This window comes from Ceratotherium simum, chromosome 34 (genome assembly GCF_057802395.1).
Source record: "Ceratotherium simum simum isolate JZ-2026a chromosome 34, ASM5780239v1, whole genome shotgun sequence".
Lineage (NCBI taxonomy): Eukaryota > Metazoa > Chordata > Mammalia > Perissodactyla > Rhinocerotidae > Ceratotherium > Ceratotherium simum.
Genome location: NC_141933.1, coordinates 63,613 through 83,162, shown reverse-complemented (window position 1 = coordinate 83,162; position 19,550 = coordinate 63,613). Strand labels below are relative to the sequence as shown.

Sequence of the window (19,550 nt, the reverse complement as noted above, 5' to 3'; positions counted from 1 at the left end):
CCGAGTGTAAATGTAATGCCTGACCATATTGAGCGCTTACACAGTGTCAGTTGTCATCACGATCACCATCCCGACTGAAAAAGGCGGGAATGCAGGATAGAGAAGTTCAGGGTCCTGGTTTGGTCTTGGGACGAGAGGCGGCGTCTCAACAGACTAGGGAGCTAACCTACACCGGGCGCGCGGGGCGGGGCGAGGGCGCGGATGGGCACGTGACCCTCGGGGACGCTCACGCCAGGGGGCTGCGGAGGAACATGGCGCTGTATGCTCGGCCTGTGCTTCCCGCCCTCAGGCTCCTGGGCCCAGGCGGTGAGCGGGCTTGGGCCCGCCAGCCTCGGTTCGTCCCGGTGGCCGCCGCGGGGCGGGCGGGTCCAGCGCGAGACGCGGAGCTGGAGCGCCGTGCCGGCGGTGTCCGCAGCCCCGAGGCGCGGCTCGGATGGCGGGTCATTCCTCACGGCGCTTTGGGCGCCTGCGAGCAGTGCTCGCGCGTTGGAGCCTGCTACCCCACCCCTGTTAGTCGGATTGTATTCGGTGCTTTGCCTTTTTATGTAACAGTTTGTCTTGGCGTGGCTTCCCTTGAAAGCGTGAAAGCTTTCTCAGTCTTTTATACTGATCTGGGGAATTCCATTATATTGATGTTTCGTAATTTAACCGTTGTCTTAGCGAAGTCGTTTCTAATGTTTAGTTGGTACAAGTAATGCTGTGGTGAATGACCTTGTTTGTACCCCACCTTTTGGATAAATTCCTAGTAGTGGAACTTCTGGGTCTAAAGGTATATACGTTTTTATTGTCCCCACCAGCATATATTGATCACCCTTCTACACAGTAATTGCAGATTTTGGAATTCTTGCCTCGGAACTGGGCCTACAGACGGAAAAATCTTCAGGCCCCTGGTTGTTAATCATAGTTGTTAGGAAGCTAACTTAAATGCCCAATAATGGACGAATGTTTAACTAACGGTACATGCACTTGATGCCATCCCACACAGCTACTAAAAGACTGGTGAAGAGTTTAATGCAGAGATAGCAAGGAGTCTTCGGTTCATCCAGGAAACCTTTATTGAACTCTTCTTCGGTACCAGAGTCTGTTCCAGGTGCTGAGGATGGGGCAGGGACCTGAAAAACGCTTCTTTCCGTGGAGCGCATTCCAGTCTCAGAATCTCAGGCAGTTGTGTGTGTGGGACATGGCTGAATAGTGACCTGGTCTACGGGCTGCTGCTCAGGGGACTGCTGACTGTCATTAAACAAATCTTTGTTACCACTGCCCCCGAACAGGAGGTTGTTTGCACAGGCTTTCTGCAGTTTGAGAGTTGTGCCCTTTTGAGTTTTGATTTTGGGGTTCTTGTATGAAATCATCCTGTTTCACTTTCCCAGGCAGCACCCATGCTTGCTCCTCAGGGTCCTCCCACTCTCGGTAAGTCTCGTTCCATGTAGCATATACTTGAAGTCACACACCTTAAGTATATTCTAGACATTTGGTAAAAACTTGTCCATGCGTTTTTTAGTGGCAAATGTTTTACTTATGTAGGTGAAACATATATATCAAGTACCCTGGGTAATACTTTGCACTCAGTAGGTGCTCAACAATGGCAATAACTTCTACAATACGTGCTTTTTTTAACACCACCAAGCAGTTCTCCAGTTTTCTGTGGACACTGACAAGGTGTCCCACAGATTTAACTCAATTCTGAGACTATTGACCTGGAGATAGCACCAGCTCCCACAGTCCCACAAGGGTCCAGTCCCACAAGACTGCTATTTCAGATGCAAATCCAGGTTGCCGCCTGTGCTTCTGACCAACTGGCTATAAATGAGGAGGTTCCCATGACCCCTCTGGTTGGATGAATTTGCTAGAGTGGCTCACAGAACTCAGGAAACCAGTTTACTTACTAGATTACCAGTTTATTACAAAGGATATTAAAGGATGTAAATGAACAGCCAGATGAAGAGATACTTAGGGTGAGGTCTGGAAGGATCCCAAATACAGGAGCTTCTGTCCCCTTGGAGTTCAGGCCCCTGGGGCCCAGCACGTGGAAGTGTTCTGGTTCACCAACCTGGAAGCTCTCTGAATCCCCTCCTTTTGGGTTTTTATGGAGGTGGCAACCCTCTAATCACACTTTATTCCCCTGGCAACCAGCCCTCATCCTTAGGGAGTTTCCAAAAGTCACCTCATTGACATAAACTCAGTTGTGGTGGAAAGGGGGTTGTTATGCTTTTTTTTTGGGAAGATTGGCCCTGCGCTAACATCTGTTGCCAGTCTTCCTCTTGTTTTTTCTCCCCAAAGCCCCACTAGATAGTTGTACATCGTAGTTGTACATCCTTCTAGTTGCTCTATGTGGGACGCTGCCTCAGCATGGCTTGATGAGCGATGAGTAGGTCCATGCCCAGGATCTGAGCCGGTGGACCCCGGGCCACTGAAGCGGAATGTGTGAACTTAACCGCTATGCCATTGGGCCAACCCCAAAACGGGCTTGTTATGAATAACAAGACACCCATGTCACCTTCATGGCTCTGAAGCGATTTCAGGAACTGAGGATCTAAGACCAAACATTATAACAAAAGATGTTCCCATTGCCCTTAGGAAATTACAAGGGTTTGGGGATGAAAACCAAAATATAAATTTATTATAAATCACAATATCACAACTTCCTTCCTATTTCTTTTGTATTTTTCATAGTAATTGCATTTAGGAGGAGCTCAGTAAATGTTTGGGTGAGGCCCTTAGGTGAACAGATGTTCCTAATGCTGAGTGAAGTGGGGCATTTAATAGCTATACTTGGAGCCAGAGCATTCTCTTCCCCTCCTAGCATCTGACCAGTTTTCACTAGGAAACCCCCTTTGGTGATTTCATCGACTTGCACTCAGAAGAGCTGCCTTGACGGGTGCTTTTATGCAAGTCTTTGGTGCAGCAGAACTTTCTTCAGAATCTGTGGGCATCTCTGCAGGAGCATGGGGAGGAGGGGGGACATCATTTTCCCTGCTGTGTGTATTTCCTGTACTTCTTGCTGAGAGGTTTCCAGCTGTAGATCTTTTCAAGCAAGACTGTAAGAGTCATTGCTCGCTCCCTTGCTTTTGGCTTTGGCAGCTGAGGCTCAGGGTGTGTGAGTGACTTGAGACAGGCAGCGAGCTAGGGCTCTGACTCCTTGTGGAGCCGTCAGCCTTGCACGTATGCCTTCCTTTGTCACTTTCCTCTTTCCTCTTTTTTGTTTGTTTTGTGAGGAAGATCAGCCCTGAGCTAACATCCATGCCAATCCTCCTCTTTTTGCTGAGGAAGACCGGCCCTGAGCTAACATCTATTGCCAATCCTCCTCCTGTTTTTTCCTTTTTTCTCCCCAAAGCCCCAGTACATAGTTGTATGTCATAGTTGCACATCCTTCTAGTTGCTGTATGTGGGACACCACCTCAGCATGGCCAGACAAGCGGTGCGTCGGTGCGTGCCCGGGATCCAAACCCCCGGCCACCAGTAGCGGAGCCTGTGCACTTAACTGCTAAGCCACGGGGCCAGCTCCACGTTCCTCTTTCTCATTACGTATCTTCCAGAGGTCTGTTTTTTGGAAAACCAAGACGATGCTTTGTGTGGCAGGAGAGGTGACAACACAGGAGCATTCAAGTGGACTGTGAGTGGCAAGCAAGTCCCTAGGTTGCATCATTGCTGACCCCAGAATGGAGTGTGAGAGGAAGTGGGGCAGGGGTGACAGGCACCCTAAAAGGAGCCAGTACTGTCACCTTTCAGAAGAGGGCAAAATGACTTTTCACTGGGGTTCAGCAGTGGCTTCATGAAGGAGGTGGCATTTGATCCTGGCCTTGACTCCAGGAGATTTGGACATGCTGACGTGGAGACAGGTTTTTCAGGCAGAGGGAGCTGGGTTTTGGACATATACAAGAACCAGGGTGTCCTTTTGTTTGGCTGAAAGGAGGGATATATGAGAGGGAGTAGTGGGGATTGAAACTGACTGGGGTGGGATATGTTGGGGTCCTGTGGGAGCAGAGAGTTTCAGGGAAACCCTCAGCAGCAGTGTGTAAAGTAGATCCGTCTGTGCAGAGATTTTGCAGTGCTGGTTTTGTAAGGAGCAAAAGAAAAACCCAAAGACAGCAAACAGGAGAGTGAGTTAGGTCACACTCCCAGAAGACAAGTTCTGAGTTATTCTTGCATGTGTCTAAGGATGTGCTTTTAGGTGCCTATGACTGAAAGAAACACTCTTGGTTTCCTGTTTTTATGTCTGTATTTACCTTAGATTCATCATTCATTTGGGGAGGGTTGTCAGTTCAATTTGTTGAATCTCTTTTCCCGTCAGGGTGGAGGGGTCTCTATACCGACGTCAGAGATGTCCTGGGGGAGGGTCATCAAGGACCTTCTCCTGGAAGAATGGACGTGGTGGCTGCCAGCCGTTGGGGTGTGAGGAAGGTGCACTGTGCAGTGGGACGTGGTGGTCGTGAACTCTGGGCGAGTCACCAGCATGATATCAGGAGATGAAGTCGTGCAGCTTGGTGCGATGCCCAGTGGGGACCCTAAGAGCACATCTGTAAACCCAGGAGGCCTCTCTAGGCCCACGTGAGGCTCTGGTGCCACAAGCCTCCCACAGCTGCAGCTTCAGTGGGACATTTTCAGGTGCTGCTCCAGGCTCTGTGTGGTTTGTATGGCTTTTGTTTTCTTCCTGTGGCTTTCCTGGGCGTTGAGTCATTTACCGGCTCCTGAGGCCTCACTGAAGCCTGTGGCTTGTTTATTGTGTGTCTGGTTCTTTTTTTCTTGTGGAAGACCATCTCAGGCTCCTAACACTGAATCTCGTTGTGAGTGTTTCGGCTCATGGCTTCTGGAGAGACCTGAGAAGCCTTCTGGAGCTTTGAAGAGATGGCCCTGAGCTGCACTCTGCCTAGCCTTGCCTTGGTTGTGTGGTTTGTTAGGCTGCCACGTAATACGAGCAGCCTCCTGAATGGCTGCGAACCTTGAAGATGAAGTCTCTGCAGCAGTTTGAACCCCTAGCTTTCAGGGTATGAATGTTTCTTTCTGGAATGGTCTGTAGAACCCACTTTTCATGCTAATAACATGTGGGGTAAAGCCTGAGATGTTTAACTTTCTGTGAATGTCACCGTATTTGTCACATCCCAGGGGTGTTAGGGTGTATGGTTTGCAGAGAGTGTGCCCAGAGCCCCCATGACGGGATGCTCTTGGTCTGGCTTGAGCCTTTGGTGTGGATCCCTGTTCTCTCAGCACTGGCCTTTGATAACAGGAATTATGAAATGACACTTTCCCTACTTGCAAAGTTCCCATTAATCTGAATTTTTTGCTCCCAAATAAGTCTTGATTTCTGAGTTGAGACTGCTTTCTATTTTAGCCCATAGTCATCCATGATGAGAAAGGTGGTCATTTCTGGGGACAGAAGAGAAGTGTATGGTCATTCTCAGTGGTGGGGATGGTGGAAGGGCAGACAGTGCTCATTCTCACCAGCGTGAGCCAATTGTCATTGGTTACCTGGCCACTCTCCTTTCTCTGTCAGTATTACAGTTGGAAGAAGGCCCATATCTTTTTCTGCTGGTGCTTCAGGCGTCTTTGGAAGTGGAGGCCACAGTAAGAAGGAGAAGCTTTTCCTGCAGGATGTGGCTGAGCTGATTCGAGCCAGAGCCTGCCAGAGGGTGGTGGTCATGGTGGGGGCCGGCATCAGCACCCCCAGCGGCATTCGAGACTTCAGGTATCCCTGTGGTCTCCACACTCCTCCCACGCCACCCTTGGTTTACTCCACTTCCCTGCTCTCTCTGAAGGACTCCGAGCCTCTTGCTTCTGTTTGCAGATCTCCAGGGAGTGGCCTCTACAGCAACCTCCAGCAGTACAACGTCCCGTACCCCGAGGCCATTTTTGAACTCGGGTTTTTCTTTCACAACCCCAGGCCCTTTTTTGCTTTGGCCAAGGAGCTGTACCCTGGGAACTATAGGCCCAACGTCATTCACTACTTCCTCCGACTGCTCCACGAGAAAGGGCTACTTCTGCGGCTTTACACACAGAACATCGATGGGCTCGAGAGAGGTGAGTGCCCCATCCGTCTCACTCCTCTCCTGCAGGGAAGGCTTGGGTGCCTGTTTCTAGGTGGGGCTGAGGCCTAGTGCTTATACCCCATCCTGTGACTGATTTTGTGCCAACTAGTCATGCCTTCGTTCCTGACAAAAGCGCCCGCTGTGTGTTTAAGGGTCACTGTTGGGACCTCATTGGTGGACCTGTTTCCCCAGAATGCCTGCTGGGCTGCAAGTTTTGGGTAGAACTAAAGTTGACATTGAGAGCTTCTGGTTTTGCTAATCTGATATGATTTCTTTTTAAGAACTTTTATTATGGAATTTTTCGAGCACACAAAAATAAAGAGAAGAATGCAGTGAACCCTCATGTCCTCATCAGGGCCAGTCCTTGTTTCATCTGAGTCCTCTCCCCACCTTCTCTCTTACCCCCAGATTATTTTGAAGCAAATCCCTCACATCATAAATTTAATCTATAAACCTATCAATGGGTATCTCTACAAGATAAAGACTTTTAAAACATAATTATGATGGGCCGGCCCTGTGGCTTGGTGGTTGAGTGCGCGCGCTGCGATGCTGGTGGCCCGGGTTCGGATCCCGGGTGTGCATCGAGGCACCACTTCTCCGTTCATCCTGAGGCCGAGTCCCACATACAGCAACTAGAAGGATGTGCAGCTATGACATACAACTATCTACTGGGGCTTTGGGGGGAAAAAATAAAATAAATAAAATCTTTAAAAAAAAAAAAACATAATTATGATACTTTCACACAAAGAAAGAAGTAATAATTGCTTAATATTATCAAACTCGATGTATGATGATTTCTTGACTTGTCCAGATGGTGGCCACAACCTCTGGCCATGCACTTGGAGAAGCAGTTGCTAGGCCTTTTTATCACATGAGTGACACTGACAGGTTTTGACAGTCAACTCTCTGCAAGCTGGCAGCAGCTCAGCCAGGCTGCACATGTCTTGTGATTTGAAAAAAGGACTCATTCGATTCCAGGAAAATGTTTCCTTGCTAGAAGGATTCTACAGTGTGGCCTCACATAGGCAGCAGTGAACACCCCGTGGGGATGGTCTCTTCTCCTGGAGATGCAGCAGGGCAGGCCTGTGGGAAGACAGGAGCATCTTGCTGTGGGCTTCAGCATAAGTTGAGTTAGGACAAACGGGGACATGGTGGGAAGCCTCCTGCAGCTGGCACTGTCTGTCCACCCACAACCTTTCAGAAGTTGACTGTGCTAACAGGTAACTGTCACAATGTTGCCTTTTGTTTTCCCACAAGTTTTTGGAAATTTATTGTGTTTATATTATTTTCTCACTTTTACTTGGTGCCTGTAGAATAGAAAATGTTTTCCTAGCTATTGGGTATCATTTCATCTTAACTTACATCACATTTTTTTTGTACTGTCGTTTTTTTTTTTTTTTTTGTGAGGAGGACTAGCCCTGAGCTAACATCCAATGCCAATCCTCCCCTTTTTTTCCTTGAGGAAGATTGGCCCCAGGCTAACATCTGTGCCCATCTTCCTCTACTGTATATGGGACGCCACCACAGCATGGCTTGACAAGTGGTGCGTCGGTGTGCGCCCGGTATCCAAACCTGCGAACCCCAGGCCGCCACAGTGGAGCGTGCACACTTAACCGCTGCGCCACTGGGCCGGCCCCTGTACTGTGTTTTGACAGGCTTTGTTATAACTCTAATTTGGCTCCGGCTGGGAGCCCTCATCCCTGTGCTTCTTCTGGTCAGTGGGTGATAGAGGCAGGGACATCAGGCTTCCCCTGAGGGCTGTGACTCCTCCCGGGGCTCACACTCTGGGGCTGGTGTGCCCACCTGGAGGCAGCAGCACTGAGCTTTGGTTTGAATTTCAGCATCTGGCATCCCAGCCTCAAAGCTGATTGAAGCTCATGGATCCTTTGCCTCTGCCACCTGCACCGTCTGCCGAACACCCTCCCCAGGAGAGGACTTTTGGGTGAGTTGTCACACTGACGGTTCTCTCCCTTCTGCACTTCACAGGGGGAGTGATCTGGAAAAGTGGCATTTTATAAGTATCATGTTGGAAGGACAATGGAACAGTAATAGTATGAAAACATTATTATTTATTTTTAAATTAGAAAAGTAATACATGCTTGTAAATTAGAGCAGCAGAGAAACATGTGGAAAATGGATCTCGCTCCAGCCAGCTCCTAGAGCCCATTTTTAAGAGTTTGGTGTGTAATGTTCCAGGCCTTTAAAACAAAGATGTGTATGGAAACATACATGCACGTATCTATGGTCACCCACAGATAGCTGCAATCTTTTTCAGTAATGGGATCATATTCTACAGCTTGCTTTGTTACAGAGCAAAATTTCATGGATATCTTGTGTCAATAACTGTAGCTCTGCTTACTCTTTTTAGTGACTAGAGAGTAGTACATTTAGGCATTCACCTATTGTGTGATAGTTTTTGATGTTGGTAATTTTTACTACTAAAAATAATACAGCAATGATACCCCTGTTTATACCCCTGTGTACTTCTGTAGGATGGGTTTTTTAAAGTAGAGTAGGACAGAATGGAAAATCTTAAATAAAGATGAAACTCTGAAATATCACAGGACCCAGTGGAAGAGGACCCTGTGTTTTATTTTTTATTGAGGTGAAATTCATATAACATAAAATTAACCATTTTAAAGTGTACAATTCATTGGCATTTAGTACATTTACAGTGTTGTGCAACCACTACTTCTATCTAATTCCAAAACGTTTTCATCACCCCAAAAGAAGACTCTATACCCACTAATTAGTCAGCCCTATTCCCTCCTCTCCCCCAGCCCCTGGCAACCAGCAATCTGCTTTCTCTCTCTATAGATTTGTCTATGCTGGATATTTCATGTGAATGGACTAATACAATATGTGACTTTTGTGTCTGGCTTCTTTCACTTAGCTTCATGTTTTCATGGTTTATCTGTGTTGTAGCATGTATCAGTACAGTAGTCCCCCCTTATCTGCAGTTTCACTTCCCACAGTTTCAGTTACCTATGGACCGTGATTGACTGCTGGTAACTGAAACCAGGCATAAGGGGGACTACTGTAGGGTTTGGTACTTTCCGTGGTATCAGGCATCCACTGAGGGTCTTGGGTATCCCTTATCCATGGATAAAGGGGAACTACTGTATTTTATTCCTTTTTATGGCTAAATTGTATTCCATTGTATCAGTGCACCACAATTTAGGTTGTTTCACCTTTTTACTATTTTGAATAGCTCTACTGTGGGAAGGGGGATCATTTAGGGTGTCGACCTTAAAAATAAAATAGCAAGTTATTTTTACTAGCAAAAGGAGTTTATTTGGGAATAGCAGAGGAATTGCAATTTGGGACATGCAAACTATGGTGAACATAGGCAAGTCCAGAGAACAAAGGAGAGGGCTTGCTTTTATAGAGGAGAAGAAGTTGGGAGGGGCTGTTTTGAACAAAAGTCTGGGAGGAGAGCAAGTCAGGGTGGAGACGGCTTCTCATTGGCTGGGCTGTTGCTGGGCAAGGAGAAAACTTTCCTTCCTCCTGCTGGGGTGTGTAAAGTAAGCTTCTTCCTGTTAGGGACTGTGAGGTATGCAAGTGGTAGTGTGTGAGAGCTCCCCCTTCAGGGCTTTCCATCTCCATTTTAAATGATATTTCCTTTATTTATTTTCACATTTCCCATTTTGATCAAGACTTTTCCTCAAAAGCATTGCTGATGAAGAGTCAGATTTTCCATATTTAGTGGTTTTGTCCTTTGGTGCCAGGAAGGACCTGTTGACCTTAAACATAAAAGTCAGTTATTTTACCAGCAAAAATGGGTTTATTCCAGAACAGCAAAGAATTGCAATTCATGTTGTGCACTCTATGGTGAACCACAGGCAAGTCCAGAGAAACAAAGGAGAGGAATGTTCTATAGAGGAGAAAGGGGTTGGGAGGGGCTGTATAAAGAGTCCACTGGAGGAAGCAGGGAGTTTGAAGTGTAGTGGCTTTTCGTCGGCTGAGTTGTGACAGTGTCTCATTGTCAGGGCTGCTGCTGGGCAAAGAGGAAATCTTCCTTCCTCCTGCTGGGGTAGCAAGACAGGCTTCTTCCTGTTGGGTTGCAATTGATGTCGAGTGGTAGGGTGTGAGAGCTCCCCTTCTGATCTCCTGACTTCATTTTAAATGAAGTTTCTGTTTATTAATTTTCATAGGCCTTTCCTGGTTGTCATGTTCCATGTTGGAGGGAAAGTGCACGGATGGGAAACCGTTGACGCCACATTTGAGTAATACGGAAGGGCAGAAGGGAGAATTCTCTGGCATTTCCCATCTGAAGTCTTTATCTTATCAGGGTCATAAGTGTTGGAGACCATCTCGAAGCATTGAGCTAGCCTCACCCCATTGGGCATGTCATTTCTATAAAGGCATGACAGGCAACAAGTATAAAACTTAAAAATTACTATACAGAATAAGATGAGGAGCAGAATAATGACCCAGTTTGTATAATAGTCCTGAACCAAAAGCCCAAACCTGAAGGCAGCCAGCTAAAGAGGTCAAAGGACCATGGATTGTCAGGTGAAATTTGTTGTAACCAGTGCTCTCGTTCCCTGATCTTGTGTAATTGAGTTTCTGCCTCTCCAGAAGCATTTATCCATGGCCAACAGGTGGTATTTGCTTTCACACAAATGCCTCCTTGTTCAGTAAGTAGGTAATCAAGTGCTATGTGATTGTCCAAAACTACTGATGCAAATGAGTCCAGTGGTCATTGTTGGGCTGCTACTGCTTTGGCTGTGGAATCGGCTGGCTCTCCTAGTGTTAGGGAGAGGTTTCTGATCATGCGTTCAGTTCATTGGCACTTACTCCAACCCAGGGCTCTCCCTACAGAGGCAAACCCAGAGTCATCTATGCTTCCTGTAACTTCCCATTTAAGATGGCCATGGAGACTTAATGGGGTGGACCAGTGGGAGGACCAATGGGAGGTTTCTGATTTGTTATGGATGTTAATAGGGGCACTTAAATGTCCCAATAAACATTGACCTCCAATTTGCCAGCTATCTAAACATTCATATGCCCATGGGAAATGCCACCTATCACAGATAAAAATGAAACCAGATGGAGCACAGGTGACTCCAGTTAGGGTCTGGTTATTGATAGATCCATTACCTGGAATTTCCTGATTGACACTTTCAAGTAGGGGTCAGAGGAATTGGGATGACCTTCTGTGAGGTACCACCCCAGCCTAAAGGGGTCTTTTCTAAAAGCCTTGCAAAGAGGAGTTAGCTGGTTTGTATTTCCCTCGGGTGCAGGAGAAGAGATCGTATGTAAATAAGGAAAAGAACATGGGGGAGTAAAGATCGTGTGATTGGCAAAGGTGGAGGTGTTTAGTTGAACTAGTATGGTTTTGAGTGGGGAAGGGTTGAAACAAGGTATGGGAACACCTGGCCGTAATAGCCTAACTTGATAGGTGACATCCATAGGCTTGTGGGTATAATTGACAGTGGCATTTGGGATTAAAGAGAAATTGGTTACAGGGAAAACCAGGGGGTCTCTGACATCATGAACAGATTGGAGTTTCTGGTGACAGATCCAACAGTCAGAAAGGTTTCCCCCTTTTGCAACAGATTGAGAAATGTGGGTAAGAGCATTGTCTTTCCAAGAAAGCGACGGAGAAAATAAGGTGAATAGCAACAGCGGGAAAAAGGTATATAGGCCTGGTCTTGGAAAAGTTGTCTCCTTCACTTCCGTCTGCTTCAACTCCTGGAAATCTGGTAGTGGCCTTTCCACTGGAGTTGAAGAGTGTCTTTCTGGAGATGTCTTTTCCAATAGATGAAATCTCTGGGTTCTAAGGAATGATGCTTAAGGTTTTCATCTCCTGGGAGCATGCTGCAAAAAGATTGTTCTACCAAAGCATGGTTATTTTCAACAGAAGCAATTAGGCCCTTACAGTATTGAAGTATATCCCCTTTTATCAGCTGTGGATCAAAAGAAGCAGGGGCTAGGTGCATTGGGCATCCTGTGATTATCTCAAAAGGGGAGAGTTTATGGGTACCAAAAGGGTTGAATCTGAGATTTAGAAGCACCAGTGGCAGTGCTTTTGGCCAGGGTATTTGAAGGGTTTCTACAAATTTTGCCGGTTGAGTCTTTTTGTTATGATTGTAAATGGGATTGTATTCTTGAGTTCTCTGTTAGTTCGTTATTAGAGTATAGAAATACAACTGATTTTTGTAAGTTGATTTTGTACCCTGCAACTTTGCTGTAGTTGTTGATTATTTCTAATAGTTTTCTGATGTATTCTTTAGGGTTTTCTATATATAGAATCATGTCGTCTACAAACAGTGAGAGTGTCACTTCTTCCTTGCCAATTTGGATCATTTTTATTTCCTTTTCTTGCCTAATTGCTCTGGTCAAAATCTCCAGTACTGTGTTGAATAAGAATGGCGAGAGTGGGTACGCTTGTCTTGTTCCTGTTCTCAGAGGGATGGCTTTCAGTTTTTCCCCATTGAGTATGATGTTGGCTGTGGGTTTGTCATATATGGCCTTTATTATGTTGAGGTACTTTCCTTCTATCATAGTTTTTATCATAAATGGATGTTGGATCTTGTCAAATGCTTTCTCTGCATCTATTGAGATGATCATGCAGTTTTTATTCCTCATTTTGTTAATGTGGTGTATCACATTGATTTGCAGATGTTGAACCATCCCTGCATCCCTGGTATGAATCCCACTTGATCGTGGTGTATGATCCTTTTAATGTATTGCTGTATTCGCTTTGCCAATATTTTGTTGAGGATTTCTGCATCTATGTTCATCAGTGATATTGGCCTGTAATTTTCCTTCTTTGTGTTGTCCTTGTCTGGCTTTGGGATCAGGGTGATGTTGGCCTTGTAAAATGTGTTGGGAAGTATTCTATCTTCTTCAGTTTTCTGGAATAGTTTGAGAAGGATAAGTATTAAATCTTCCTTGAATGTTTGGTAGAATTTTCCAGAGAAGCCATCTGGTCCCGGTTTTGTTTTTTGCAAGGTTTTTGATTACTGTTTCAATCTCTTTACTTGTGATTGGTCTATTCAGATTCTCTATTTCTTCTTGATTCAGTTTTGGGAGGTTGTATGAGTCTAAGAATTTATCCATTTCTTCTAGGTTGTCCAATTTGTTGGCATATGATTTTTTATAGTCTTCTCTTATAATCCTTTGTATTTCTGTGGTATCCATTATAAATTTTCCTCTTTCATTTCTAATTTTATTTGTTTGAGCTTTCTCTCTTTTTTTCTTAGTGAGTCTGGCTAAGGGTTTGTCAATTTTGTTTATCTTCTCAAAGAACTAGCTCTTAGTTTCATTGATCCTTTCTATTGTTTTTTTAGTCTTTATTTCATTTATTTCTGCTCTAATTTTTCTTATTTCTCTCCTCCCGCTGACTTTGGGCTTTGTTTGTTCTTCTTTTTCTAGTTCTGTTAAGTGTAGTTCAGGATTGCTTATTTGAGATTTTTCTTGTTTGTTAAAGTGGGCCTGTATTGCTATGAGTTTCCCTCCAAGGACCACTTTTGCTGCATCCCATATGAGTTGGTATGATGTATTTTCATTTTCATTTGTCTCCAGATATTTTTTGATTTCTCCCTTAATTTCTTCATTGATTCATTGGTTGTTCAGTAGCATGTTGTTTATCTCCACATATTTGTGACTTTCCCAGCTTTCTTCTTGTAGTTGATTTCTAGTTTCATATCATTATGGTCAGAAAAGATGCTTGATATGATTTCAGTCTTCTTAAATTTGAGTCTTTCCTTGTTTCCCAACATATGGTCTGTCTTAGAGAATGCTGAATGTGCACTTGAGAAGAACATGTATTCTGCTGTTTTTGGATGAAGTGTTCTATATATATCTATTAAATCCACCTGGTCTCGTTTTTCATTTAATTCCACTATTTCCTTGTTGACTTTCTGTCTGGATGATCTATCCATTGATGTAAGTGGGGTGTTGAGGTCCCCTACTATTATTGTGTTGCTGTTAATTTCTCCCTTTAGGTCTGTTAATAGTTGCTTTACACATGTTGGTGCTCCTGTGTTAGGTGCATATATATTCATAAGTGTTATGTTCTCTTGGTGGAATGTTCCTTTTATCATTATATACTGCCCCTCTTTGTTTCTCATTGCCTTTTTTGTCTTGAAGTCTGCTTTGTCTGATACAGGTATGGCTACACCCACTTTCTTTTGTTTGCTATTTGCTTGGAGTATTGTCTTCCATCCCTTCAGTCTGAGCCTGTGTTTGTCTTTAGAGCTGAGATGTGTTTCCTGGAGGCAGCATATTGTTGGATCTTGTTTTTTAATCCATCCCACCACTCTGTGTCTTTTGATTGGGGAATTCAATCTGTTTACATTTAGAGTTATTATTGATATATGAGGGCTTAATGCTGCCATTTTATTACTTGTTTTCCGGTTATTCTGTATTTCCCTTGTTTCTCGTCCCATGTATTTCAGACTGCCAATTCAGTTGTGTGGTTCTTTATGATGCTTTTATCAGATTTCTCTTTATTTATCATTTGTGCCTCTGTTCTGATTTTTTGTTTAGTGGTTACCGTGAAGTTTGTATAAAAGATCTTGTGGATGAGATAGTCCATTTTCTGATAGCCTGTCTCCTTAGCCTAAGCAGGTTCCATCCCTTTCCTCTTCCCTAAGTTATTGTTGTCACAAATTATTCCATTTTGTGTTGTGAGTTTGTGATTAAAATGGAGTGATTATAGTTATTTTTGATGCTTTCCTTCCCTTTATCTTTAATGTTATAATTAAGTGTTTGCTAACCTGTTCTGATAGAGCGCTGCAGTTTTCTGATTTTGTCTGTCTATTTATCTCCTTACTCAAGGCTTTGTAAACCCTTTCTTTTTTTTCAGGTATGAGGGCCTTCTTGACTATTTCTTGTAGGGGGGTGGTCTTGTGGCTATGAATTCCCTCAGCTTTTGTTTATCTGAGAAAGTTTTATTTCTCTATTGTATTTGAAGGATAGTTTTGCTGGATAGAGTATTCTTGGCTGAGTGTCTTTGTCTTTCAGTATTTTGAACAGGTCATTCCACTCTCTCCTAGCCTGTAAGGTTTCTGCTGAGAAATCCGCTGAAAACCTGATAGGGGTTCCTTTGTAAGTTATTTTTTTTGCCTTGCTGCCTTTAATATTTTTTCTTTGTCCTTGACTTTTGCCAGTTTTACTAATATATGCCTTGGAGAGGGTCTTTTTACACTGATATAACTGGAGTTCTGTTAGCTTCATTTACATGTAATTCTAGCTCCTTCCCCAGGTTTGGGAAGTTCTCAGCTATTATTTCTTTGAAGAAGCTCTCTGCTCCTTTCTCCCTCTGCAATACCTATAATCCTTATGTTGCATTTCCTAATCGAGTCAGATATTTCTTGGAGAATTTCTTTTTGGTCTTAGTTCTCTCCCCTCCTCCACCTGAAGTATTTCTATATTTCTGTCCTCTAAATTACTAATTCTGTCCTCCATAATATCAGTTCTGTTTTCTAAGGATTCCAGATTTTTTTTTTTATCTCATTCATTGTGTTCTTTATCTCCAACGTTTCTGGGTTTTTTTTTTATAGTTTCAATCTCTTTTGTGAAGAATTCCCTCTGCTTATTAATTATGCCTGAGTTCACCAAACTGTCTTTCTGAGTTTTCCTGTAACTCATTGAGTTTCTTCATGATAACTATTTTGAATTCTCTGTCATTTCAATTGTAAATTTCTGTGACTTCAGGATTGGTTTCTGGATACTTGTCATTTTCTTTCTGCTCTGGAGTGTTAATGTATTTCTTCATGCTGTTTTGTGGGGTGGACCTTTGCTGTCGCATTGTGGTAGTCTCTGGTCACAGATTCCACCTGCCACCACTGGGGGGGAGCAGGAGCTGTGTTTTCTGAGCCCACCATGACCCCTGGCAGTTGTGCCCATCTGTTGGAAGTTATGCTGATAGGGCTCTCTGCGTCTGGCTGCCACTGCTTCTCACATGCAGGCACAGGCACTCTGGTGCGGATCCTCTGCCCTGGCTGATCAGCCAAGCTGATGTGCCAGGCGGGATGGGGGTGGGGGGGGCCTTCTTTCCCGCTTGCATTCCTGCTCTGCACTCACTGGCTGCCCACCTGGGCTGCTTCGCTTGGTTGGGGCACCCCCGGTGGCTTAGCCATCAGTGTGGAGCATTCCCGCAGGCTGGGAAGCAACTCTGAGAGTGAAAGCATTCTCGTGGAGGGCTGCCTTTTCCTCCTTCTCCTCTCAGAGTTGCACGCTGACTGCCACTCGAGGTCCCATACCCTAGATCACTGCCGCTGGGGAAGGGGAGGAGATCTGCTTACCTCCTTCCACTGTCTCCCAGGGGATCCAGCTCCCCCACCTTCAGGCATATGGCTGCGTGGATCTCTCAGACATCTTTTGTGTTGTGTGAATGTCCTCTGTTGGTTTATGAATGTCCTTTTCATTGTATCTTAGAGGGAGAGACTGAGGGAACAGCTCACTCTGCCTTGATGCTGACATCACTCTCCCAGGTTGAGTCTTAATGATGCCATTAGTTTGTTCAACTAGTCCTGAAGATTGAGGGTGGTAAGGACAGTGAAAATGTTGTTAAACTGGCCAAACAGCACAAACTTGCTTAAATACCAGAGGAGTAAAGTGGGTTCCCTGGTTACTAAGAAATTTGAGGTGGGGGCTTCCCCAGGTAGGAATGATCCTTTCTAATAGGATCTTAGCCATGGAGGAGACAGTGGCCTGTCTACAAGGAGAATAGATTCTTATTGAACTTGTGCAAGTAACTATATTGCCATGAAAATAAGTATATTCATTGAGAATTTCTGAATTCTGGAGATATCAGATAGGGAGAAAAAGTAATTGTTTCATCTTTGTTCACAAAGATATATACTTTACCAAATTGCTGTAAGTCATTGATAACTTAAGAGAAAAAGTTTCCTTAAATCCAATTCAGTGATATGATCTTAAAGTTATCGGAGACCTGTGTTCTAGAGTACTTGTCAGATTTCTTTCCATGAATTTCTCTGAAGGATGAAATGCATTTGCAAAGGCATCGGAGTAAAATCGTAACTGTCTATAAATGACAGAAGACTTAAAAATGCCCATTATTAAAGATCTGATGAGAGGTCAACATAATGGAATTTGCAAGGAGATTTGCTTATTTCTGTGACATATATTTTTTAAATTATGACTGATAATGACTGATAACATTATATTGGGACATAACAGGATTTTGGGAATTTCATGTAATTTTTGGAACACTTACATTAACATATACTCATACAAATACAAATATAAGGTAAAGAAATTTTAGTGTAACTTCTTACTTGACAATGCTTCCCATGTAATTTAACATATCAAATAATCATAATTAGTTTAACATCTCCCTTTTTATAAGGAGAGCGAACAAATCCTTTGAGATGTTCCAGGGGCCCTTTGAGATGACCAAAGTTATTTTCAGGTCAAAAAAACTATTTAGAATTTGATTTTGGGAAGTTTATCAAAAATATCAAAAGGTTTTGGACACTTGACCAAATAGGATCACAGAAAATTATGAAGTAATAATTATCCATTTAACCAGAATGACAGAAAGATTTTGAAGACAAATATAGAAAATTACGTAGCTGCAAAAAGCCTTAGCTCTTTTAATACAGAAGACTCAGCCTTCCTAAGTAATCAAAGACCTGATAAAGCAAAATACAGAATCTGACCCAGCCCTGATGGCCTAGCAGTTAAAGTTCAGCATGCTCTGCTTTGGCGGCCCAGGTTTGATTCCTGGGCGTGGAACCACACCACTTATCTGTCCGTAGCCATGCTGTGGCAGCAGCTCACATAGAAGAACTAGAAGGACTTACAACTAGAATATACAACTATGTACTGGGGCTTTGGGGAGTAAAAAAAAGAGAGAGGAAGATTGACAACAGCTGTTGGCTCAGGGCCGATCTTTCCTAGCATAAATAAATAAATAAATAAATAAATAAATAAATAAATAAGCCTTTTAAAAAACACAGAATCTTTGTTTCCTAGGCAAATTACATTAAAGGTAAAGAAACTTTGTTTATAATTTCTTATTAAGAGCAGATCAATAATCTAAGAAAAATTTGTCCTTTTAACAGAAAAACCAAATTGTAATTTTGCACAGTGTGCTTTTGACATTAAAATTCATTTTTTAGGGCTGGCCCCGTGGCTTAGCAGTTAAGTGCATGCGCTCCACTACTGGTGGCCTGGGTTCAGATCCCAGGTGCGCACCAACGCACCGCTTCTCTGGCCATGCTGAGGCCGCGTCCCACATACAGCAACTAGAAGAATGTGCAACTATGACATACAACTATTTACTGGGGCTTTGGGGGGAAAAAAAAAAGGAGGAGGATTGGCAATAGATGTTAGCTCAGAGCTGGTCTTCCTCAGCAAAAAGAGGAGGATTAGCATGGATGTTAGCTCAGGGCTGATCTTCCTCACAAAAAAAAAAAAATTCATTTTTTAATAAATTCATTTTAATCTTAACCAGCTTGACCACATATTAAAATTTCTTTTCAAGGATTTCTTTTCCACAAACCTTCTACAACTTTCTATGTCCATTTTAGTTTGTTCCTTATTTTCTTTCCCTTTCCAAAATAACCAACTTGATGACAAAATCACTTTCCTTTCCCTCAACAAAAATGCATTTTCATTCCTCATACTTTCTTTTTTTTTGTGTGTGTGTGTGAGGAAGACTAGCCCTGAGCTAACATCTGATGCCAATCCTCTTCTTTTTTTGCTGAGGAAGATTGGCCCTGGGCTAACATCCATGCCCATCTTCCTCTACTTTATATGGGACGCCACCACAGCATGGCTTGAGAAGCGGTGTGTCGGTGCGTGCCCGGGATCCAAACCTGCGAACCCTGGGCTGCTGAAGCGGAGTGCGTGCACTTAACCGCTGCACCACCGGGCCGGCCCACTCGTACTTTGTTTTACCGAAAACACACATCCTACTCTCCTTGCATGCTTTTCATATACAGTCATTTTCTTTCATCCTTATTTTTTCTAGTAGTTTTATTTTTATATACATTAATTAGAATTCTTAACCCTTAGAATGCTTTATTCCTACTGAAAACTGAGTAAGCAACTGTGGATTGCCAAATTTATATATACATTTTATAATTTATAGAAGCATGTGTCATTTTAAATAGTGCAATCTTCAGTGTGGCACAAGACGTGGTTACTAACAGACCCAAGTTTATCTTTAGTTTCTCTGCAGTAGGAAGCCAAAAGTAGATCAGCCTATGTACCCAGGTAGAATAAAAGTTGTTTACCTGCTTGATACAGTCATGTGCCACATAACGACATTTTGGTCAATGATGGACTGCATATACAATGGTGGTCCCATAAGATTAGTAACATATAGCCTAGGTGTGTAGTAGGCTATACCACCTAGGTGTGTGTAAGTAAATGCTACGATGTTCTCACAGTGATGAAATTGCCTAACAATGCATTTCTCAGAACGTGTCCCAGTCGTTAAGCAACATGTGACTGTATTTAATGTTGATGATTCTGAAGACATCCCTGTTTTTATTAAACCAACAAATTTAAAACCAGCTTTTATTTGTCAAAGATTACCTC

At 43.6% G+C, this 19,550-nt stretch overlaps 1 protein-coding gene across 2 annotated transcripts in view; it reads left to right on the top strand.

The window, feature by feature from the left end:
- The first annotated feature begins 251 nt into the window (after nucleotides 1–251).
- Nucleotides 252–19,550, top strand: part of SIRT3 (sirtuin 3) — a 33,118-nt gene continuing 13,819 nt past the window's right edge. The window contains exons 1-4 of one of the 2 annotated variants that reach the window (XM_004441092.3): nucleotides 252–334; nucleotides 5,492–5,683; nucleotides 5,783–6,015; nucleotides 7,865–7,965. In XM_004441092.3, coding sequence (XP_004441149.2) covers nucleotides 252–334; nucleotides 5,492–5,683; nucleotides 5,783–6,015; nucleotides 7,865–7,965 — 609 coding nt within the window. Of the gene's footprint in view, nucleotides 335–4,468; nucleotides 4,986–5,491; nucleotides 5,684–5,782; nucleotides 6,016–7,864; nucleotides 7,966–19,550 lie in introns of those variants that run through there. The other variant, XM_014795766.2, reaches the window with a different exon arrangement.